This window comes from Grampus griseus, assembly GCF_964374135.1.
Source record: "Grampus griseus genome assembly, chromosome: 20".
NCBI lineage: Eukaryota > Metazoa > Chordata > Mammalia > Artiodactyla > Delphinidae > Grampus > Grampus griseus.
Window position 1 is genome coordinate 21,067,382 of NC_139014.1, and position 25,395 is coordinate 21,092,776.

At 39.7% G+C, this 25,395-nt stretch overlaps 1 protein-coding gene across 3 annotated transcripts; it reads left to right on the forward strand.

Moving 5' to 3' along the window:
- The first annotated feature begins 12 nt into the window (after positions 1 to 12).
- Positions 13 to 24,916, forward strand: MED1 (mediator complex subunit 1). 3 transcript variants are annotated; one of them, XM_082678719.1, is made up of 18 exons: positions 13 to 226; positions 2,203 to 2,309; positions 4,762 to 4,840; positions 6,328 to 6,382; positions 6,487 to 6,619; positions 7,327 to 7,355; positions 10,011 to 10,082; positions 10,601 to 10,675; positions 11,474 to 11,547; positions 12,152 to 12,241; positions 13,751 to 13,862; positions 14,386 to 14,510; positions 14,763 to 14,881; positions 15,659 to 15,860; positions 17,322 to 17,417; positions 17,541 to 17,646; positions 19,289 to 19,429; positions 24,703 to 24,916. In XM_082678719.1, the coding sequence occupies exons 1-18, from the start codon at positions 202 to 204 to the stop codon at positions 24,731 to 24,733; spliced, it is 1,671 nt and encodes a 556-aa protein (XP_082534845.1). In that variant the 5' UTR covers positions 13 to 201; the 3' UTR covers positions 24,734 to 24,916. The 3 variants fall into 3 exon arrangements, with proteins under 3 accessions (XP_082534845.1, XP_082534846.1, XP_082534844.1); XM_082678720.1 differs by lacking the exon at positions 24,703 to 24,916 and adding an exon at positions 19,624 to 19,880; XM_082678718.1 differs by having other exon boundaries at positions 19,289 to 24,916.
- Positions 24,917 to 25,395: the final 479 nt, after the last annotated feature.

Sequence of the window (25,395 nt, forward strand, 5' to 3'; positions counted from 1 at the left end):
GAAGTTCTGTTGCGGAAGATGGCGGCGGCCGCGAGCACCCTTCTCTTCTTGCCGCCGGGGACTTCAGACTGAGCCTTCCCGGGAAGAGTGGGGACTGCAGGCGCCCTGCGTCCCGGGAGCCCGAACCAACTTGGTTCCTCTGTTAGTGGTGAGGAGGGGCATATCCTCTTGTGTAGGACTCAGGCCCTTCCCGCTGTCAGGATGAAGGCTCAGGGGGAAACCGAGGGTGAGTGACTGAGGGGAAAAGCAGGGGGCGGGACACAGCTGGGGGAGCCAATCTCTGAGAGGAGCTGGGGGGCAGATGCTTCCGCGGGGGCCACTCTCCCGAGGGCTCAGAGTCTAGGAGGCGGGATGTGTGTGAGTTTTAGATTCCGACTGCCTTCCTTGGTGATGGAGAGCTTTGACTTTGGGGAGATGGGGGCTCCCAACTTATGTTAAGGTTTCCTGCTTAGCTAGGGGCAATCATTTGGGCCTCAGGGCATTTTTAGCCTAAAGGGATGGGAGACGCGGCGAGTGAATGTAAAACTTGCTCCTTCCAGAAGAGAAGTGTGAATGATGACATAAAAACAGTAATACAGCGCTGTATGTCAAAGTACTGGAGAATGTTTTCGCGTGAATGAAATGATTAGGTACTTATGGTATTAAAAGCCAGCAGTTCTCAAGAATGTCACAGTGTTCACATCTTGTGCTATTGTATATTCTAAAAATGCGTTGAATTTCAATCTTTCAATGTCTGAACTAATTCAGAACTGCTGAAAAACAACTTTCTGTGTAACCTTACATAGATTCTCTGACGTTCCACTTTACAGTTTAAATGCTTCCTTAGCATTTTGGACATAGTTCTGTTGATACAGCTCACTATTATATACTTGTCTTCTCCAGTGTGCTCTGAGCTATGTAGATCAGGATCTTGCCTTACTCATCATTATACAGTCCCTGGCACATAATAGTTGCTCAAAAAATGTTTCATTAGAGCATTTTTGTAAAGATATTTATCATCAGGCTTCTTAAGGGAAAGAAGGGGGGGTGTGTTTTGAAGGGGAGGAAGAAAAAAGGTATATTTCTTGGTGCAGAGGAATGACAAGTGTAAAATGGAAACTAGATGAGGCAGTTTTGTCTAGTTTGCTCACTGCTGTATCTCCATCATGTAAAATAGTGCCTGAGTGAATGAGTCTTGAAAGTGGGAATTGTCAGACATTTCTCCAGAACTATAAATTGGCTGAAACAAACCAAAAAACAGTTTTCCAGAAGATGAAGGCATTGGAGGGAGGAGTTGAATCTTGATTTAGAAGATGTCACTACCTCAACTCAGATTGCTGACATTCTGTACATCTTTCAATGGCACCTTTTCTGTAACATCCCCACAACTAATTACAAACTTTTCCTCCTTTGAATTTCAGTAGTAATGTGTCTCTGTTTTTAAGAACAAATCTCATTTTGCTTTGTGTGACGGTTATTTTCACGTAACTTACCCACACCCCCTCACAGGTGTCATCTCAGGCATATTGTATTTTTACACTGCCGGTGGTCTCCAGCACAGGTCCTTGCTCGTGCTAAGCAGTTACAAGAATTACAGGAGTGTTGGAGGGTGTAGGAGGTTCCTTCACACACTATCCAGGAGCCATTCTTTTCTGCCTTTCTCTTAACTTTTCTGGAAACTCATCCTTTAGTCATTGACATCTTCCTTGTTCATATAGTTTGAGTTTAAATAGGAAAAATCTGAATGGCAAATAAAGCCTGTTTTCTTGATAATACTTATAAATTGATCTCTTAAAATTATGTGAAAAAATTAAGAAAGTCTGTATTTTCACTTTGAAAACCAACTAACCGTAGTTAGGCCATGTTCAAATGTGTGCTCTGCATATATCATATAAGGGATTTCACGAATACCATGAAATTATTTTGTCACTAAATGGTAGTCTTGATCCTTAAACAGCATTAGAGATGGTTCTTTTTTTGGTTCTCATTAAGTTTGAATAGAAAGCAGTCCCCTTCTATGGTGTTTGTTAGACTAGACCCACAATTGTGTGTGTCTTCTTGTCATTAAAAACAAATTCTTCATATGTTTTGAAGTAAATCATATTGGAAAATATTTTAACTGAGCTCTTACCAGGATGAAGTATGGGAGTTTTGTTTGCAAGAAAAACTGTGGAAGGTCTTGAAAGAACAGTTGCTAATGATGTTTTCTGATTTATATCTTAGAGTCGGAAAAGCTGAGTAAGATGAGTTCTCTCTTGGAACGGCTCCATGCAAAATTTAACCAAAATAGACCTTGGAGTGAAACCATTAAGCTTGTGCGTCAAGTCATGGTGAGGATTGTGGTGAAGTGGATAAAGTGTTGTGCTTAGATAATTATTTAATAAGCTAAGCTCCCTGTGTAGACTTTTTCTAACTAGTTATTATGGTGTGTCTTCAGTTTTATTTCTCATAAAATCATAAGCACATGATGGCTTTCAACTTTTAAGAGTCTACCTAAGAAGGAGGTATATTTATAGAATTGTGTTAATTGTGAGTTATAGTACACTGGGGTACTTTAGGCAAAGTGCTAAGAAATACACCTATAAAAGATACACCTGATAGGGAGTTCCCTGGTGGCCTAGTGGTTAGGATTCCTGGCTTTCACTACCGTGGCCCAGGTTCAGTCCCTGGTTGGGGAACTGAGATTCCACAAGGACCACAGTGCCGCCAAAAAAAAAAAAAAAAGATACACATGACAGACTGATATAGAGAGACATTTATTTTTCACTTCCTGTCAAGCTCCTTGATTCTAATGTGCTAATACTGTCACTGTATCTTTTCTGCTAGTTGAGTTTGCAATTCATTTTTAATTAACTTCACCTGTTTACTCTGTGGCCCTCTTTCTCTACAGTACTACTTCTCCTTTCTGAGTCATTCACCAGTATGGGGAGCCCTTAGTTAGGTGGAATACAGGGAGTGGGGTGAGGGTAGAGGCTGGATGTTAAAAGTTCATCCATATGAATCCAGTGGTAGTAAAATGTTACAGGAGTACTTTTTTATGACTTGACCTGGGCAATGGTTATATGTCTGTGTTCACTTTGTAATAATTAACGATCTCTTCACTTCAGATTCATATACTTTTCTGTATACATGTTATACTCAGTGAAAGTACCCCTCTACCAAACCTTACACCGGGTCCAGTGTAAGTTCAGTTTAGTAGATTTATTAGAGCTTAAAATGATCATATCAGTATATAGCCTAGTAAAAAAACTGAATTTGCTGTCAAAAAACCTGTATTTTAGTCTTGACTCCAGTACTTCTACCTAAGTGACCTTGGACAGATTATTTGTTCTTTCTGATCCTCAGTTTCCTCATCTGGAAAGTAGAGACACACAACACCAGTTTTTTGCTGTAGGGATCAAATGAGATAATGGACACCAAAGTGTCATGCTGCTAAAAGATTTCTATAACTAAGTTCTACAGATATCTTCTGGCTCAGGATTGTGTACATAAAAAAGGTTTTTTGTTTTTTTTTAGAAGTCTTAAAGAATGGCAATTTTTCCAGTCTGGGAATTCAGAGGTTGTCATTTTTATACTATAAGGCAGCCATATTCTAGTTTGAAATATGGTCTATAAGTGATATTGTCATTAGGGAGACATTATGACATAGAGGGATTCCAGGTGGCTACTAAGACCCTCTTTTGGGTTACCAGTTCTTGGTTTGGTCACCATAGCTTCCATTGTCTACTTCTCACTTTTGCAGATTCAGAAACCTACTTTTATTGGTACGTAAAAGATTTTGAAGAGTTTTCAACAACTGACATACTAACAAAATTTCAGTAGATTAACGGGGAAATCAGAATGCCAGTTTATTAATTTACAGCAGAGTGTTTGTCTTTCCAGCTACCAAAGTACTGGTATCCATTGTCCTTGCAATGGACAAGGTCCTTGTATATTCAAGGTACAAAGGGAACTAGATTATTAATTAGTCAGATATTTGTGAGGGTGGAATTAGAGCCAAGAGAGATGGATTTAGGGCGTGGAAAAGTCTGAAAAACTATCCTTGTATCATAAAACTGTTCATACTTCTGGGGACTAGAATGTTGTGCAAAGAGAAACTTCTTCCCTGGATATGTTTAGAAAAACTATGCTAAATTTTTTGCTCTTTGGCTTTTTCTGGACTACGTATCCTGTTTCTTAGAGTCAATCTAGTTTGACTAAGGTCTGGCTGTATTTCTTAGATTACATGCATATCACCTTATTAGATTTGGGAATTGTCCCATCTGAGCCACCCCATTTAAGTTACTGAATCTTAGGATGTAGTCACTTCTACAGGAGGCTGATCTCATTTATTACATTTTGATTCTTCCTAATTTTTCCCTGAAAGTTATCTTACTTTAGATCTGGAAATACCTTTGGTATAGGCTTTTTTTTTTTTTTGGCCATGCTATGCAGCATGTGGGATCTTAGAGATCGAACCCACGTCCCCGGCGTTGGAAGTGCAGAGTCTTAACCGCTGGACTGCCAGGGAAGTCCTAGATCTGGAAATACCTTTTTCTGCTTTCATGGATATGGATATGCCTGTATCCATGTATATTAACCTTTCCTCTTTTGGATGGATGGACAGACTAACAGTTAAAAATCTATAGATTATCTAGAATATATAGAAAATATAGAGTATATAAACTATACCATAATATATAGACTATCCTGAAATGTTATTTCTGGGATAATGTGTATGTTTACCCAAAACACTGTTGGCTTTGTTAGTTTTTACCTGAAATGTTTTCCTTCTTAATACAGGAGAAGAGGGTTGTGATGAGTTCTGGAGGGCACCAACATTTGGTCAGCTGCTTGGAGACGCTGCAGAAAGCTCTCAAAGGTTTGTAAACATCTTTGAAATATGCTAATTTCTTTAAAAAAAAACCCAGTTTAGGAAAGACTATTTTATACTTACACTAGAAATATAAATTTGAGATAGGTCAACCGTTCTATGCTAGGTGTTGTTCTTGCTTTCATTATGGAGTTGAGATGAGCTCTTACCTGAACTTTTGAAACATTTATTTTTTATCCCATTTTGGAGGTTGGTAGAAACTCAAAAGGTAATTGATGGAGGGTAGCTATAAGATTGCAGATAGCAGGGGAAAGTTTTTTTCCTTCACATGTTCTCTCCTAATTAACTCAATAAGAAGATGGACTTTTTGACTCTAAGAGATTTTTACAGTGTTTATAAAGAATGTTTTCAGGCAAGCAAACATAAAATTCAAATCATGAACTTGATTATTCAAGCTTATAATTAGTACTTCTGTCTGTTTTTGAAGGAAAATGAAAGTAAAAACAGATTTTACTCTGATTATCACAAATGAACCTGATTCAGCTGAATATTGTTTTTTTTAAATTGTGGTAAAATGTATATAACAAAATTTACCATTTTAACCATTTTTAATTGTACAGTTCAGTGGCATTAAGTGCATTCACATTGTTGTGTAACCATCACCACCATCCATCTCCAGAACTTTTTCATCTTCCCAACTGGAACTCTGAACGCATTAAACAGTAACTTGTCATTTCCCCTCTTCCCAGCTCCTGGTAACCACCATTCTATATTCTGACTCTAACAATTTGACTACTCTAGATACCTCATATAAGTGTAATCATACAGTATTTGTTCTTTTGTGATTGGCTTATTTCACTTAGCATAATATCTTCAAGGTTCATCCATTTTATAGCATATATCAGAATTTCCTTCCTTTTTAGGAAAGCTGAATAATATTTTATTGTATGTATACATTATATGTAAACAAAATAACATTTTGTTTATACATTCATTCATTGATGGACACTTAGGTTGTTTCTATCTTTTGGCTATTGTAAATAATGCCACTGTGAACATAGAATATTTGTTTCTATGCTGGTTTTGATGTTAATCTTCCTTATTCTAGCATTAGCAGATAAATGTGTCTTTTTTTTAGCCGCACTGATTGGCATGTAGGATCTTAGATCCCTGACCAGCAATTGAACCTGCGACCCCTTCAGTGGAAGCGCGTAGTCTTAACCACTGGACCTCCAGGGAAGTCCCTAAGTGTGTCTTCTTTAAATTAAAGATAACTTGTCCCAAATGAGTAATGAAAAAGAGAGACGAGAAAGGTGCAATCATTTTTTTCAAATAGATCTTTTTTTTGATCCTTATTACTGCTTAGGCCACAGCTAAGCCTTACCAATGAACTTTATGCGCATTATAAGCATTTGAACTATTGAATATGTTTCTGGCTTTGGAAGGATAGATATACTCTTGAGATGTTTCTGACTCTGAAGAATACAATTTATTTGGAACATCTTTTGTGATTTCCTTTTTTCACCCTTTTGTAGTAACATCTTTACCAGCAATGACTGACCGTTTGGAGTCTATAGCAAGACAGAACGGGTAAGTAGTCTATCTGTAGGCAGAAATGTTTAACTTAGTGTTGACTTTGGGTGGCTTTATTTATGTGTCTTCTATTAATTTTTGTTTTGATTTGTTCCTGCTAGACTGGGCTCTCATCTCAGTGCCAGTGGCACTGAATGTTACATCACGTCAGATATGTTCTATGTGGAAGTGCAGTTAGATCCTGCAGGACAGCTTTGTGATGTAAAAGTGGCTCACCATGGGGAGAATCCTGTGGTATGTGTTGTTGATATTTCACTGGAATCTGTGGGGTTTACTTAGGGACATTAATTTTAAAAGGAATTGTTGGGGTTTGAAATAGCTTGGGTTTAGGTTTTTTTCATGAGCCACTATAGAGATGATGTGATGGGCTACAACATCAGTAGCTGTAGAGTGGAATTTAGTATAATCTGGGTCCATCTCTGACATCATCCAGAGGCTTTGACAAAAGGAAACACCAGAGGAACCCTTTCCATTTCATATCAACAAACATGAGCCGCAATTGAACAATAGTTTCTGGGGATACAAATAATTTAAAGTTCCTACCTCAAAGAATTTATAATCAAGAAGGACAGATAATCTTGTACATAACTAATGTCTCTGAAAAACCCTGTAATAGAGAGGAATGTAAAATGTGTATAACCAGACAGTTGAATATGGATTCCAAGGATGGCTTTAAAGAGAGGTCCTAATGTTTTAAACAAGCAGCTGAAAGTTGATTCCTTTATAAGCTATTTCATATATATTTTAATCTTTAATTTCCTGACCCAACCCATGGTTTACCAAGTAGGAAGAAGATATTTTTGATATCTTAATATAAGAATCTTCTATAGTTTTAATGTTTTTTTTATAAAGCATGTGTTATTAATAAAAGAGAAAAACTTTTGATGTCTTCAAGTGTCTTAAAGTAGTTTAAAGTTTTAACATAATTTCTTTAATTTCAGAGCTGTCCAGAGCTTGTACAGCAGCTAAGGTGAGCAGATGACATTTATATTCCCTGATACTGGCAGACAGTGCTATTCTTTTTTTTTTTTTAATTCCTTTTTTAAATTTTTGGCTGTGTTGGGTCCTTGTTGCTGCGCGTGGGCTTTCTCTAGTTGCGGCGAGCAGGGTCTACTCTTGTTGTGGTGTGCGGGCTTCTATTGCAGTGGCTTCTCTTGTTGTGGAGCATGGGGTCTAGGTGCGCGGGCTTCAGTAGTTGTGGCATGCATTCTCAGTAGTTGTAGCTCGCGGGCTCAGTAGTTGTGGCACACGGGCTTAGTTGCTTCGCGGCATGTGCGATCCTCCCGGACTGGGGCATGAACCCGTGTCCCCTGCATTGGCAGGCAGACTCTCAACCACTGCGCCACCAGGGAAGCCCGACAGTGCTATTCTTTATAGCTAAGTTTTGAGGATGGTCAGAAGTTACTTTCCTGAGGAACAAATTTATTTTCTTGGGTCAAGATTTTTCACAGTCTGTACTTGTTCACTTTCAGAATTGACTTAGCTTGATTTTTTTTTACCCTATTCCGTCTATCCCAGGGTTTCTCAACCTTGACAGTATTGAAATTTGGTTTGGGAAATTCATTGCTGTAGGGGGATGCCCAGATCATTGTTGGATGTTTAACAGCATCCCTGGTCTCTCCCAACTAGTTGCAATATCTCCTGAATTATGATAATCAAAAATATCTCCAGGTATTGTCAGGTGTCCTCTGGAGGGCAAAATCACTCCTGGTTGAGAACTACTGAGCTAACCTTAGGAATTCTGTGTGGAACAAAAATAAATAGAACCTAATTATTGAATCAAAGAAAGCTTGAGAAATTTGAGTCTATACCATGAAAAGAACTTTTTTTCACTTCAACTTTGAGAAAAATTATTTTCTATTTAAGGTATATGGGTCCCATTATAGTAAAGTGCTAGGCTTGAAGACAGTCTCTTTTAGTAATTGATGTTTTTTGCCATTGGCTTATCTTTTCTCTTTGAATTGAGTGGAAATTTTCATGCTTAAATTTAAACCCAGAGTTAACTCTCTGGGAATTTGAGAAAGTCATTACATCTATTTTATATTTTAAATTATAGTGAAGTTATCAGATATCACATGGAGGCGTCTTAGAAAGGGTGTTAATATTGAGGAAATAAGTTTTACACTCAGTCTTCTCAATGATCAGTTTAATGTCCTTATAGCCAAATACACCAGATTTGAACGAGCTTTGAAAAATTGCAGTGTAACATAAAAAATAACATTTTATGATTTCATTAACTCAATAAGTCTAGCAAAGTTGTATTACCAGAATAGTCCAGGAAAAAAATATGTCTGGCTCTAATGTGGAGTAGGAGACCATACCAATTTATGAACTGATGGTGTTCTAAAGTTAATTTGTAGGCATGTTTTAAAGTGGGAACCTTAGGAAGAATATTGGTCTTTACCTGGTATTTTTTTTTTTTAATTAATTTATTTTTGGCTGCATTGGGTCTTCGTTGCTGCGCGTGGGCTTTCTCTAGTTGCGGCCAGCGGGGGCTACTCTTCGTTGTGGTGTACGGGCTTCTTGTTGCGATGGCTTCTCTTGTTGTGGAGCATGGGCCCTAGGTGCCCAGGCTTCAGTAGTTGTGGCTCGTGGGATCTAGAGTTCAGGCTCAGTAGTTGTGGTGCAAGGGCTTAGTTGCTCCGCTGCATGTGGGATCTTCCTGAACCAGGGCTCAAACCCATGTCCCCTGCATTGGCAGGTGGATTCTTAACCACTGCGCCACCAGGAAAGTCCTACCTGGTATTTTTGATCACTTTGTATAGATGGTAATTTTAAGGTAGGGAATATATTTTGCTGCTGCTCTTGCTTCCTTTTAATGTCTTCATGGCACTTTGGGCAGTAAGTGGTCAATAAATGCCCGACCAAGTATCTGACGTTGTCAGAGCAGTACAGCTTTCAAGGGACATTTTTTTTGTTTTTAAGTTTGAAATAGATGTAGAGAGTTAGAATTGTCGAGTTATGTTGGATTCCTGTCCACAAAACCTTATTCGACTAAGAAACCATGCCTGAATATTAGGTTCTAGGAAGCCAGGGGTTCATGGTAGTAGTTACTTTTTCCTGGGGTAAAGCTAGTCATAGGAACATTTTGGAATATGTGGTTTGCCTCCACAGGACCCATTCCCCTTTTCCTTAGGTCTCCCATCTCTCTCCTAGTGTTCATTTTCCTTCTTTGCTCTTATGTTGCCGTATACATGAAAAGTGTTCTATCTGTATACATGAAAAGTGTTCTATCTTCCCAATTTATTTATTTCCATTTTCTCTCCAAAAGTTTTTTTTCCTCATGACATCCAATCATCTCACTTACAGATTAAGAGGAGAAGAAGTGATTTATTTAAACCAAGTCTCATTACTTAAGAGCGAATTACTATATGAGTTATCGGGTCTTTTTGACTATCTTTTATACTGCTTATTAGCACCTCCTTCAGAAAAATGGGGCAGAGAAAGGGATACACTGCATTTTCTTTTCCTACTTTTGATTGATTCTAGAAAACTTTGGGGGAAAAAGAGTAAAGTAAATTATTAAGATTAGTTTTATATAGCCATGATTTTTGGCACTTTGCTGATAAGACTGAATAGTAATTGTATGTTTTATTCTCTTCCCTCTCCCCTGAACTTCTTATAGGGAAAAAAATTTTGATGAATTTTCTAAGCACCTTAAGGGTCTTGTTAATCTTTATAACCTTCCAGGGGACAAGTAAGTATTTTTATTTTTTTGCTTTTTTTGGAAAAATTAGTATAAATCTATAAACCATTTTGTACTTAGAAATTTGCCAAGTCTTCGGCCCTAGCTCATTTGTGATTTCTACTCATACTGACAATGTATAGCTCAGCTTCCAGCTTAATGTCTTTTAAAGGTATATTAAATAAACAAATATCTGCATTAATGGATTATAGTGCTAGAAGATAATCCTTGAGATGTCTTCAACATACTGATTTCTAGGCTGAAAGAAATTGTTATGGAACTGGGTTGCCACTTTTATTTTTAACCTACCTGGGATTCTGTATACCTGCTTGGCTCTTTTAAGTAGAGATAAAAGTTAGCTTTGGTAGATCAGTAATGATTTTTTAACATTTTAAAGTTTTATTTTGTTTTTTAAATAGATATCTTAGTTGCCTCCAAGGTAGACTTGCTCTCTAGGCTTTCATGTTTGTGTGTGTGTGTACATATATTTGTCAACTATTTAATTCTTGTTTTCTTTATTTACTTTCTAGCAAACTAAAGACTAAAATGTATTTGGCTCTCCAATCCTTAGAACAGGATCTATCTAAAATGGCAGTTATGTATTGGTAAGACTGGCTAAAGTGTCAATTCTGTTTGACCTTGTTCTTAAAGTTTTTCGTCTATGGGGTTACTAGGCTCTTATTTTTTTAAATATATATTATAGATGTATGTTACTATGCATCTGTGTTTTACCTGTATTGTACATCTTGTCCATATCCTTTCAGTTCCCAAATGATTGCATTCCATTTTCTGAGTATCAGTATCCCTAAGTTGTTGGTTGGTATTCCTTAGGTTTTTTATTTTTTTTAATTTTTTAAAAATTTTTATTTCTTAGGTTTTATCAGAAGACTTGTCAAACCTGGCCTCCCTTTTTTTTTTTTTTTTTTTTTTTTTTTGCGGTATGCGGGCCTCTCACTGTCGTGGCCTCTCCCATTGCGGAGCACAGGCTCCAGATGCGCAGGCTCAGCAGCCATGGCTCACGGGCCCAGCCGCTCCGCGGCATGTGGGATCTTCCCGGACTGGGGCACGAACCCGTGTCCCCTGCATCAACAGGCGGACTCTCAACCACTGCACCACCAGGGAAGCCCTGGCTTCCCTTCTGATAAATAATAGTATAGTTGTAATTTTTGTTCACCATATTACATACATATTACATACAATACATGTATTACATAATACATACATGTATTCTTAGAAATAATCCCTTCACTTTGAAGTTGAAATACAATTGTTAAATGCCCAGGTACAACATAGAGTCATTAGGATAGAATTATAATATGTTTAAGAGCTGAACTCATTATCACATTGTACACTAATACCTTCAGGGCTTAAATATAAGCAAACATAGATCATTTGTCTTGCAGGAAAGCAACCAATGCTGGTCCCTTGGATAAGATTCTTCATGGAAGTGTTGGCTATCTCACTCCAAGAAGTGGGGGTATGTGATTCTATTTTACCTGTTTAGAAAAATGTCTAATTTTAGTTGAGGGGTTATTACAATTTCACCTTGGGTTTATAAGCAGAAGGTGAAAATTACCAGTCATTTGTGTTTCTGGTTTTTTTTAATTGAAATATAGTTGATTTACAGTGTTATATTGGTTTCTGGTATAGAGCAAAGTGATTCAGTTATATATATGTGTGTATATGTTTTTTTTCTTTTGCACATTCTTTTCTATAATAGTTTATTACAAGATAATATGTATGGTACAACAGTAGGACCCTGTTGTTTATTTTATTTATAGTAGTTTGTATATGCCAATTCCAAACTACCAATTTATCCCTCTCTCATTTGTGTATTTTTTTTAATGGTTTCTAAGGTGTCAACACCTGCCCTCCCCTAGTTTTTTTTTAAAAATTGTGAAGTAAATTGTTGCTGCTAGAATCAATATTTATGCTTCTGTCATATTTCATAAGCTGTTTTGGATCATTAGTCCTCATATCTGAAACTCTTTTCTTGTATATAGGTTTATAGGAATGGGAATGTTTTTCTTTATTTGTAATTTACCTGATAAAAAAGTAGTGATAAGTTTTATTTTGCATAGGTCATTTGATGAACTTGAAGTATTATGCTTCTCCTTCTGACCTGCTGGATGATAAGACTACATCCCCTATCATTTTGCATGAGAATAATGGTAAGACTTTCACTGTAAATTAACTGAAGGTTTTGCTCAGTGTTTAAAAAATATTTTCAAAAATTTGAATGCCGGGCTTCCCTGGTGGCGCAGTGGTTGAAAGTCCGCCTGCCGATGCAGGGGACATGGGTTCGCGCCCCAGTCCGGGAAGATCCCACATGCCGCGGAGAGGCTGGGTCCGTGAGCCATGGCCTCTGAGCCTGTGCGTCCGGAGCCTGTGCTCCGCAACGGGAGAGGCCACAACAGTGAGAGGCCCGCGTACTGCAAAAAATAAAAAAAATTAAAAAAAAAAAAAAAATTTGAATGCCCAGGCCTGCCTGTACTTTCTGGTTTGCTACTCCCAAATAAATCTGCCATCCCTACCAAAGTTTTCCATTTCTACCAGAGTTTGCATCTGATACATACACATACACTCCTACAGATATACATATCTATATGTACACATACATACATAATAATAAAAACTTAATAATTCCTTTTGAATAAGTAAATGAGTGAATAAAAAAATGTAAACCATCTGACTTGAAATAATTCCCTTTAATCATTACTTTAAAGGTAAAGAAATTAGCCAACTTACTAAAGAACTAAAATAATGGATCTTACTTTGAATTTGTACTTTTTTTTTGGCTGCACAGCACGGCTTGATGGGATCTTAGACCAGGGATTGAACCCTTGCCCTTGGCAGTGAAAGCCCGAAGTCCTAACAACTGGACCACCAGAGAATTCCCTATATTTGCACGTTAATAGACTAAAACATAATGAGAAATGGCCTAATACCTCATTTGGTCCCCTTTTAACTTCAATCATTGACTATCCTATAATCATAATTCTACTTAAATGCTTTCTGAAGTTTGAGAAAATAAGTAAATATTGGTAATGAGCCTTTAAAATTTTTTTTTCCTTTGACTGCATTGTTTCCTGTATTTTATTTACTGACAGAAATATTGGTTGGTTAGAAAGATAACTTGTAGTGTTTCTGAGTTATATAGGTATTATAGTATCTGACAAACAAATTAGGGCTGACAAATTTTACAGAAGTTAGCTTTTAGCTTTTTTTTTTAATGTTAAGATACTTATAATTTTTTCTTTTTTTTAAAAAATAAATTTATTTTTTTATTTGCTTTTATTTTTGGCTGTGTTGGGTCTTCATTGCTGTGCGCAGGCTTTCTCTAGTTGCGGTGAGCCGGGGCCACTCTTTGTTGTGCTGTGTGGGCTTCTCATTGTCATGGCTTCTCTTGTTGCGGAGCACGGGCTCTAGGCACACGGGCTTCAGTAGTTGTGGCACATGGGCTCAGTAGTTGTGGCTCACAGGCTCTAGAGCACAGGCTCAGTAGTTGGGGCACATGGGCTTAGTTGCTCCGCAGCATGTGGGATCTTCCAGGGCCAGGGATCGAACCCATGTTCCCTGCATTGGCAGGCGGATTCTTAACCACTGCGCCACCAGGGAAACTCAAGATCCTTATAATTCGTGTTACTTTGGAGAATACCATTTTTCTTTCCTTTTCTCAGTTCCTCGATCTTTGGGCATGAATGCATCAGTGACAATCGAAGGAACATCTGCTATGTATAAACTCCCAATTGCACCATTAATTATGGGGTCACATCCAGTTGACAACAAATGGTAAGTTAAATATAATTGTAGGTTAGCAATGTCCATTTATTTCAACCTTAAGCCCAGTAAGAAACGGGTATTACTTTGACTTGGCTCTTCCCCCAGTGGACTTTCTAGAGATGGGCTTTTTGTTTTACCCATTTAATTTCTCTTTTTAATATCTGCATGTTCCTCTTTGAAGTCTGCTCATAGAACACATTCTTATCCTGAGAGAGAAAGAAGAGAACTGTGCTACTTGCACTGGTTTAATGATTGCTCTATGGGATTTTCCTATGGGACTTTATGTTGATTTAGAGCTATACTGGAGTAATAACTAGAGAACGTGCCTCAGGATAGATGTTTGGTAAGATACTCTAGGGTTAACAAACAGGATATTTTGGAATTGGGGGAAGGAAGTTCAAAGAGTGAACTTTTGATAGGTTTTGTGAGTAGGTGGTTATATGATACAGACATGTCTAAGAATGAGTGTTTAGATTTTTCATTTTCACATCATTCAAAATCCCAATCCTCCACCTTTCCTTTTTTTTTGAAGGACTCCCTCCTTCTCCTCAATCACCAGTGCCAACAGTGTTGATCTTCCTGCCTGTTTCTTCTTGAAATTTCCCCAGCCAATCCCAGTATCTAGAGCATTTGTTCAGAAACTTCAGAACTGCACAGGTGAGTTTTAGGAAGCATCAGGAGCTAATAATTGTTATAAAAGTGAAAAGCAAACTTCACATTCAGATTATCTTAGACCTTTCAGTCTTGGCCTCAAAAAACCACTGATGGGTATAGATGTCATGGTGCTTTTGCTTATTAGTAAGTACTTTTTGAATAAATGGGCGTATGAAGTAGAACTCATGAAGGGAAAACTGAGCTGTCAACGTTTGCATCTCACTGTGATCATTGTATTGATCTTTGTTTTTCTAGGAATTCCATTGTTTGAAACCCAACCAACTTATGTACCCCTTTATGAACTGATCACTCAATTTGAGCTGTCAAAGGACCCTGACCCTATACCTTTGAATCACAACATGCGATTTTATGCTGTAAGTAAGTCCTTATGAATTGTTGTAGATTATGTTTGGACCCAAGATCAGAATCTTCCTTTTATAGGATAACTGAGGTCAGATGATGTTCTTTTGGACCGCTGGATCATGTCCTATTTCCTCAGTCAGGCAGGAAATTACAGAAATCTGTGAAACATACTGAAGGAAAAGCATGAGTTTCCAAGTCAGGAAACAACGTACATTTCATTGTTGAAATTTCAGGTGAAAGTGTCTTAATGGTATTCTGAACTTTTACAAGCACATAAGTAGGTATTAAGAGTTATTGCTGTTTAATTCTTTCAAGTGCCATGAGCTTATAATCTGCAAAGTATTTAATGGAGAAGAAAGTACTGGAATGAATAAATTAAGGAGCGTTTTAAAACCACATCTGGACTTGAATTTATTTGAATGTTTGACAGTAGTCTGGAGTAAGTAATAGTTCCCAAATTCTGGCTCTGTTATAACTATATAGGGTGTTATTAAAAATATAGATTTTGCACTTGTGGTCCAGGGACCTCTCTTATACAGATTTCTGAGGTAATTTTTATATTAGCTAGATTAGGAAACCATTAGCGGAACATTTACAAAGAAGGGGTCTTTTCAGCCAAGCGAGTATTTGGCATTTAACATTAGCTGACCAAAGAACTGACTGTGGAGCTTTAATATTCAGCAAGAAATTGCTGATTTTTGAGGAGTAGGGTTTTTTTAAGGATAGTTTGTGGTTGGAGTACAGTGGGTGAGTAAATAGCATTCGTTTCCTTTGTTCTTTTTGCCCAGGCTCTTCCAGGTCAGCAGCATTGCTATTTCCTCAACAAAGATGCTCCTCTTCCAGATGGTAGAAGTCTACAGGGAACCCTTGTTAGCAAAATCACCTTTCAGCACCCTGGCCGGGTTCCTCTTATCCTGAATCTGATCAGACACCAAGTGGCCTATAACACCCTAATTGGAAGCTGTGTCAAAAGAACTATTCTGAAAGAAGGTACTGCCTTTCCTTTTGATATACTTACTGGTAAATGGAAACTGATTACTCTAGTAGTTCTCTAATTTTGTGGCCCATCATATCACCTGTGGAGCTTTTAAAACTACATACATTTGGTTTTCATACTCAAATGAACTTAATGTGGGAGAAGTTGGGAATCTAGTTCAAGCTCCATGAATAATTTTGATGGAACCAGTCTGTAAATTGGCATTTGGAAACCACTGGATTTTGTTGCAATGGACTTACTCTTGTTCTGCATGCAGCAATATAATTGGGTACCTAAGGGCCTGAACCTTGCAACAGATATATAAGGTAGAATTTGGGATTCTGCAGGAAGAGAGGAGTTCTTGATATCTAAATTTTAGGTTGTTAGGACAGTGGTTCCCACATTTTAGTCCTGAGTATATTTCCTCTCCCCATTCTTTGGAGAACTTAATCATATAGCTTAAAAAGGGATGAGACCTGTGCCCTTCTCTTTTTTCTCCCAGGATGCTGGAATGCTGATGTTTTTCAAACAGTTTGCTATTAGAAATCTTGATACGAATTTTGGCTTCTCTAGTTAACCATAGTTAATTTTTTACTTTAGTTGTAAAGCACTTCAGTGATAGAGCTGTATCAGCACAAATGGTAGGCAAGAAGAAATGGAAGGTAAATCAGGAGACATCTTTTATGGGAATAAGAATTGCTTTAGAAATGAGAAATTTTAGAAAGTTGGAGTAATGACACAGAGCATGTGCAAGTGTCCTTATGACCCTTCTATTTCACATATTTCAATCCTAGGAGAATTTTCCACATAGCTTCATGGTATTTAAAAATGAGTTTTTGTGAGGTAGTTATGAAGTTAGTCCTACAGAGATGCATGCTTTTTCCCAAGAAAGTATATAATCCTTGTCTCTGGGCTGTCAGCCTGTTTGGCTTAGAAACCAATGATAGAGAGAGAGAGAGAGAGAGAGAGAGAGAGAGAGAGAGAGAGAATTTGGCATAAATGTATCATTTTAGATTGTAGCCCCTACATCTGTGCTTACCAAACTATGGAGTGTATAGCTAACAGCTGTATACTGGTAGAAAGCAGGGTTTATGGTAGTGGTTCTAATGTCTGCTTATCAAATAGAATGAGAAGCTCCTCTTGGCCACATTTATTTTCAGAATTCACTTTCAAGGCAGGGTGTTTATATCTGCCAAGGACTTCATCAATTGGGATTAAGTGCCTTCATTTTAGAAAACTGAAGTTTAGTTACTTATTTGTTTTGGAGTATTCGTAACATACACTGGTAGATTCCTTGGAATCTGATACCTTTAGTCACCTGTGGGTGACATAGTAGGTTTTGTGTATTAAAAAAATGTGTGTGGGATTTAGTTTCCAATGAGGGAGAGAAAATTTCATAGTTAATAATTACCATTTACATGTCTCAAGTCTTTTATTTGGTTGATTATTTTATGATCCTTTTCTTTGCCTTTTAGATTCTCCTGGGCTACTCCAATTTGAAGTGTGTCCCCTCTCAGAATCCCGTTTCAGCGTATCTTTTCAGCACCCTGTGAATGACTCCCTGGTGTGTGGTGAGTTATGTGGGTGGCTAGCACCTCTCTCAGGGCAGCAGTTTGGTCCCTTTATCTTTTTTGGAAAGTCAGAAACTGAAGCTGACTCTATCTTAAATGCCTCCTAAATATTTTGTCTTTCAGTGGTAATGGATGTGCAGGACTCAACACATGTGAGCTGTAAACTCTACAAGGGGCTGTCAGATGCACTCATCTGCACAGATGACTTCATTGCCAAAGTTGTTCAAAGGTAGCACTGGCCCTTTTCCATCAGAGTCCCATTAAGAGGTGTATAAGGAATGTTGTTTTCAGTATTAGAGTGAATTGGAAATTTAGTAGGAAAGCATTTAGTCACTGCTTTGAATTCACCCTTCTCTGCTTTTGCATCAGAAGCAATATGAGCTTTTGGTTTTATAAATCTCATTATGAGAGTAATAGGAAGTAAGGTAGGTAACTTCAGGCCCCGCATTAGGGTTCTTTTATGAGGGAGAGAGCTGAAATAAGATGTAGATCTTTTTCCACTTTTTCCTCTGTGTCATTTTTTTTTAAACACATACAATGTGTCACATGGCAGTATGTGGGAAGATCCTTAAGCCAGTCAGCTTTCCATAAACATTAATATGTAATTTGAAGATTTTTTTGGAGTAGGTACCAGTGGTCTGTTTAGTAAATAAATTTTATTGGAACACAATAAAACATACCTGTAAGTGAACACATCTTTTCATTTACATATTGTTTATGGTGGCTTTTGAGCTAAGATGGCAGAGTAGTTGGACAGAAACCATATGATCTTTGAAAGTCTAAAACATTACTATCTGGTCCTTTAAGAAAGGTTGCTGACATATTCTAGAGCAAAATATTTTCAAACATGTTTATAAACATAAATTTATCTGTAACATCAAAAGTGCTTTGCTTTAAAATAAAAAAGGTTTACTGCCAGTGGTAGCACTTTTCACAGTATAGCTTTGGGGTGATCTAAGCCATTAAAGTTTAGAACTTGATGGGTCAAGAGGTTTTTCTAATGATTCATCAATTAAGATAAATTATATATACCATTAATCACATGTAAAGCCCAAAAGGACGGCATTTTCTTACTAAGTTCATTATTACCAGTTTTATTTTAGTTCAGTATGATGTCTAATTATTTGGACTCTTGTTTATGGTTGGTTTATTTGGTGGCACTTCAAAAGAGGTTGATGATTGCCTCTGGTCCAGATTGTTTTGCTTTTTTTTGGGGGGCTGTGCTGTGAGGCTTGCGGGATCTCAGTTCCCCAACTAGGGATTGAATCCGTGCCCCCTGCAGTGGAAGCATGGAGTCCTAACCACTGGACCACCAGGGAATTCCATCCAGATTCTTTTTATTTTTAATTTTTTTTTGGCTGCGTTGGGTCTTTGTCACTGCACGCGGACTCTCTCTAGTTGCAGTGAGCGGGGGCCACTCTTCGTTGCGGTGCGTGGGCTTCTCATTGCGGTGGCTTCTCCTGTTGCGGAGCATGGGCTCTAGGCGCACGGGCTTCAGTAGTTGCGGTACATGGGCTCCAGAGCACAGGCTCGGTAGTTGTGGCACACGGGCTTAGCTGCTCTGCGACATGTGGGATCTTCCCGGACCAGGGCTTGAACCCGTGTCCCCTGCATTGGCAGGTGGATTCTTAACCACTGCACCACCAGGGAAGCCCCCAGATTCTTTTAGAATGAGTTTACCCAAAGCTCTGGCATTTCATAGAACTGCTCCTGCCTTGCGGGTTATTTGCCTTGCCTGAAAGCTGCTTATTGTAAACCTTTTGGCATATGTAAGTCTCAGGCAAAATTAAAGCCTGTTTTCCCAAATAAAAAATTGGTTTCATTAGCAGCTAGTGCAATATTAACTTTGTTTTTTCCATCTTATTTTACAGATGTATGTCCATCCCTGTGACGATGAGGGCTATTCGGAGGAAAGCTGAAACCATTCAGGCCGACACTCCAGCACTGTCCCTCATTGCAGAGACAGTTGAAGACATGGTGAAAAAGAACCTGCCCCCGGCTAGCAGCCCAGGGTATGGCATGACCACAGGCAACAACCCAATGAGTGGTACCACTACACCAACCAACACCTTTCCGGGGGGTCCCATTACCACCTTGTTTAATATGAGCATGAGCATCAAAGATCGGCATGAGTCGGTGGGCCATGGGGAGGACTTCAGCAAGGTATCTCAGAACCCAATTCTTACCAGTTTGTTGCAAATCACAGGGAACGGGGGGTCTACCATTGGCTCGAGTCCGACCCCTCCTCATCACACGCCGCCACCTGTCTCTTCGATGGCCGGCAACACCAAGAACCACCCGATGCTCATGAACCTTCTTAAAGATAATCCTGCCCAGGATTTCTCAACCCTTTATGGAAGCAGCCCTTTAGAAAGGCAGAACTCCTCTTCCGGCTCACCCCGGATGGAAATGTGCTCGGGAAGCAACAAGGCAAAGAAGAAGAAGTCATCAAGATTACCACCTGACAAACCCAAGCACCAGACTGAAGATGACTTTCAGAGGGAGCTATTTTCAATGGATGTTGACTCACAGAACCCTATCTTTGATGTCAACATGACAGCTGACACGCTGGATACGCCACACATCACTCCAGCTCCAAGCCAGTGTAGCACTCCCCCAACAACTTACCCACAACCAGTACCTCATCCCCAATCCAGTATTCAAAGGATGGTCCGACTATCCAGTTCAGACAGCATTGGCCCGGATGTAACTGATATCCTTTCAGACATTGCAGAAGAAGCTTCTAAGCTTCCCAGCACTAGTGACGATTGTCCACCCATTGGCACCCCTGTTCGAGATTCTTCAAGCTCTGGGCATTCTCAGAGTGCCCTCTTTGACCCTGATGTCTTTCAAGCCAATAATAATGAAAATCCATACACTGATCCAGCTGACCTTATTGCAGATGCTGCTGGAAGCCCCAGTAGTGACTCTCCTACCAATCATTTTTTTCCTGATGGAGTAGATTTCAATCCTGATTTGTTGAACAGCCAGAGCCAAAGTGGTTTTGGAGAAGAATATTTTGATGAAAGCAGCCAAAGTGGAGATAATGATGATTTCAAAGGATTTACATCTCAGGCACTAAATACTTTGGGGGTGCCAATGCTTGGAGGTGATAATGGGGAGACTAAGTTTAAAGGCAATAGCCAAGCTGACACAGTTGATTTCAGTATAATAGCAGTGGCTGGTAAGGCTTTGGGTCCTACAGATCTTATGGAGCATCACAGTGGTAGCCAGAGTCCTTTATTGACCACTGGGGACTTAGGGAAAGAAAAGACTCAAAAGAGAGTAAAGGAAGGCAATGGCACCAGTAACAGTAGTCTATCAGGGCCAGGATTAGACAGCAAACCAGGGAAGCGCAGTCGAACCCCTTCTAATGATGGCAAAAGCAAAGATAAGCCTCCAAAACGGAAGAAGGCAGACACTGAGGGGAAGTCTCCATCTCACAGTTGTTCTAACCGACCTTTCACCCCACCTACTAGTACAGGTGGATCCAAATCTCCAGGCAGTTCAGGAAGATCTCAGACTCCCCCAGGTGTTGCCACACCACCCATTCCCAAAATCACTATTCAGATTCCTAAGGGAACCGTGATGGTGGGCAAGCCCTCCTCTCACAGTCAGTATACCAGCAGTGGTTCTGTGTCTTCCTCAGGAAGTAAAAGCCACCATAGCCATTCTTCCTCGTCTTCTGCTTCCAACTCAGGCAAGATGAAAAGCAGTAAATCAGAAGGTTCATCAAGTTCCAAGTTAAGTAGCAGTATATATTCTAGCCAGGGGTCTTCGGGATCTAGCCAGTCCAAAAATTCATCCCAGTCTGGGGGGAAGCCTGGCTCCTCTCCTATTACCAAGCATGGACTGAGCAGTGGCTCCAGCAGCACCAAGATGAAACCTCAAGGGAAGCCATCATCACTTATGAATCCTTCTTTGAGTAAACCAAACATATCCCCTTCCCATTCAAGGCCACCTGGAGGCTCTGATAAGCTTGCCTCTCCAATGAAGCCTGTTCCTGGGACTCCCCCATCCTCTAAAGCCAAGTCTCCTATCAGTTCAGGTTCTGGTGGTTCTCACATGTCTGGAACTAGTTCAAGCACTGGCATGAAGTCATCTTCAGGGTTAGGATCTTCAGGCTCATTGTCTCAGAAAACTCCCCCATCATCTAACTCTTGTACAGCATCTTCCTCTTCCTTTTCCTCAAGTGGCTCTTCCATGTCATCCTCTCAGAACCAGCATGGGAGTTCCAAAGGGAAATCTCCCAGCAGAAATAAGAAGCCGTCCTTAACAGCTGTCATAGATAAACTGAAGCATGGGGTTGTCACCAGTGGCCCTGGGGGTGAAGACCCAATGGACGGCCAGGTGGGGGTGAGCACAAATTCTTCTAGCCATCCTGTGTCCTCCAAACATAACATGTCAGGAGGAGAGTTCCAGGGCAAGCGTGAGAAAAGTGATAAAGACAAATCAAAGGTTTCCACCTTGGGGGGCTCGGTGGATTCATCTAAGAAGACCTCAGAGTCAAAAAATGTGGGGAGCACGGGTGTGGCAAAAATTATCATCAGCAAGCATGATGGGGGATCCCCCAGCATTAAAGCCAAAGTGACTTTGCAGAAACCTGGGGAAAGTAGTGGAGAAGGGCTGAGGCCTCAGATGGCCTCCTCCAAAAACTATGGCTCTCCACTCATCAGTGGTTCCACTCCAAAGCATGAGCGTGGCTCTCCCAGTCATAGTAAGTCACCAGCATATACCCCCCAGAATCTGGACAGTGAGAGTGAGTCAGGCTCCTCCATAGCAGAGAAGTCTTATCAGAACAGTCCCAGCTCAGATGATGGCATCCGACCTCTTCCAGAGTACAGCACAGAGAAGCATAAGAAGCACAAAAAAGAAAAGAAGAAAGTAAAAGACAAAGATAGGGACCGGGACCGGGACAAAGACCGAGACAAGAAAAAATCTCATAGCATCAAGCCAGAGAGTTGGTCTAAATCACCCATCTCTTCAGACCAGTCCTTGTCTATGACAAGTAACACAATCTTATCTACAGACAGGCCCTCAAGGCTTAGCCCTGACTTTATGATTGGGGAGGAAGATGACGATCTTATGGATGTGGCCCTGATTGGCAACTAGGAACCTTACTTTTTAAAGCAAAAACCATGGCCAGAGAAAAACTAAGTGTATAGGCAAATCACCATAAGGAGTGAGACAGGTCTGATTTTGTGTTCTAAGAATCTTAAATGGCATGGCTTTGACACCAAGTGGGGTGAATTTAGAAAGGCATAGCCAGACCCTACTAAAGAGACCATAGGGTTTGATTCTGGTTACCACGAATCACTTGTTCCTTTGCCAGAAAAAAAAAAAAAAAAGTTAAAATACTTGTTTATGAAAGGGAGGGGGTGGGAAGGGCTTAGGGAGAGGGAAGGGTGGGAACCAGTTTTGTGGGAAATATTCATATATATTTTTTCTCCCTTTTTCCATTTTTAGGCCATGTTTTAAACACATTTTAGTGCATGTATTTGAAGGGCTGGGCAGAAAATGAAAAAGCAATACATTCCTTGATGCATTTGCATGAAGGTTGTTCACCTTTGTTTGGGTAGTTGTCCATTTGAGGCGTGGGCAAATGAAGGACTTTGGTCATTTTGGACACTTAAGTAATGTTTGGTGTCTGTTTCTTAGGAGTGATTGGGGAGGGAAGATGATTTTAGCTATTTATTTGTAATATTTCAATCCTTTATCTGTTTGCTTTTATACAGTGTTTTTTTCTAATTCTATGAGGTTCAGGGTTCAAAATGATGGGAGGTGGAAGAACGAGGCTTATTTGGTGGTAGGGAGCTTGGAGCTTGTGCTGGTACTGCAGTATCAAGCTGAAGCAGATTAGTCAGAGTCCACCTTTGGAGTTACGTAGAAAACCAAAATGGTATTTTTGTTTTAGGAGGTTTTTCATATGGTTCAGACATCATAGGAATATTAAGAGATATCTTTCTGTGGAGGTATTGATTTATAGTTTCTTTTTCCTTTAAAGAAAGCTGGGCTGGCTTTTTGGGATGTAAACGTGTTTTCAGATGCAGTGAGGTTTAAAAGAGGGACAGCCTCTTTGATCCAGTGGCATGAAAACCAGTACAGAATTAATAGTTCTCCTATTTCTACAATGTGCCAAAAGTCCACATCCCAGCATTTTGTTAGTAGGAGAACTGATGCCATTCCTGAGAGCTGGGCTCCTTGTTTCCCTTCATCACAAGGGTAAGGAGTCCAGACTAATTATTCCATTGTATGCTCCCTTAGATAAAACAGTAAAAAATTTGCAGCCATAGTTCACTTAAAACAGTTCCAAGCTCACTTGAAGTAATGCGGGGGGGGCCTGGAATGCTAGGTGGGTATGAAGATAAACCCTTGCTACTATGTAGCAACACAATTGGACCTTTTTGGAGGAACAGGTCTGAGTCTGGATTCTGGGGGACATCAATAAGAAGCCCTTCTCATAAATATAGAAATCCAGGAGACCATTTGAGTGCAACACAAGTTCCCAGTATTTGGAGGGTCCTCTCACAAATCTGCGGCCTTACTTTGATTTTGACACCTGCACTGTGCCATTCCTGATGATTCCATTCAGGTTCTGTGTCAGCAGGACGGGGCATGATCCCCAGCACAACTCTTCTGGATTAAAAAAAAAAAAAAAAAGCCAGGTGATTCATTTGTGTGTGTGTGTGTGTGTGTGTGTGTGTGTGTGTGTGATGTATGTGTGTGAGATAAATGGAGTGACTTCATCAGATATTGAAGATTTCTATATTCATCCCTTTCTGCAGGTTGGAGTTAGCATAGAGTTGGAAAATCAGCTTTGGCTTTCTTTCCTGACTGTCTCTGATTTCCTTTAGTGTTCTCCCTTTTCTGGTCATCAGCTCACAACAACTCTGCCACTTTTGTGTCCCAAGGTAATAAGAAGTAGGAAACGAAACATTGCAAAGTGGAGCAAGAAAAGTTATCGGTTACCGTATCAGAGTCAAATGTCTTGGGTGACACTAAGGAGGACATGGGCAAGGTGATACCAGAGTGCTTTATCTTGTGATGCTGATACAGTAGCAGCCTCTCAGACACACAACCAGGTTGGATTTCTCACCTAGTTTTGAATCCTATCCCATTGGTTTCTGCAGGAAAAAAAAAATGGTTTTTAAGTTGGTCTGGGTGGGGAAAATCTTATGGGGAATGTACTGCATAGTATCAGGGGCTCAGCTCCCCCAAGCAGAGCCAACAAATACCAAAATGAGTAAACTGGGAAGCTTTTTCTCTCTTTCTGTCTTCATCCCAGATCAAAGAATCCCGAGTTAGGATCTGGATGAAGGATAAGCCCCTGACTTGTCGATGGGCACACCCCACACACTGACCCAGCATCTGAACTTGCTTAACAGGGAGCCGGGGCTAAACTGCTTCACCCTGCCTGAGAACCAGGGAGCACTGCATTTCTCCACAGGGTGGAGGAGAAGAGGCAGAATAAACCAAGCCTGGGACACCTCCCTCCTGTCTAGGTGTACTCATTCTCCTGTTTCAAAAGACGGCAAGGACATGAAGTCAACTTCTACCTATCTTCTGCTGCTGGAGTCTTTATGTATTCTTAGTTTGACCTGATTCCTCTTCTGTCTTTTGGCTTCATGTTAGGGGTTCTTGGTCAAAACCTGCTCTGATGTACATGAAGATTCCAGGTTCAAAAATCAATTTCTTTTAAAACAAGTATTGGGGGGGGAGGCGGTGGGAATGAAGCAGGATATAATTGCCAAAACTAGGCTTGAGGTTGGTGGCTCTTGGAAGGATTTTCCTTAAGGCCTAGGTTTGAAAATTTAGGGCAGCACTATTATGAATTCTCAAAAGAAACCTTCCAGGGAGCCAGTGAGTCATAGTATCCAGCTGAGTCACTTAAAGCAGATTCCAGTATAGGAAACTCATTATTCACAATCCCTAAGCAATCTCATCTTCTTTTACCTTTTTTTTTTCCCCCCAATCTCCC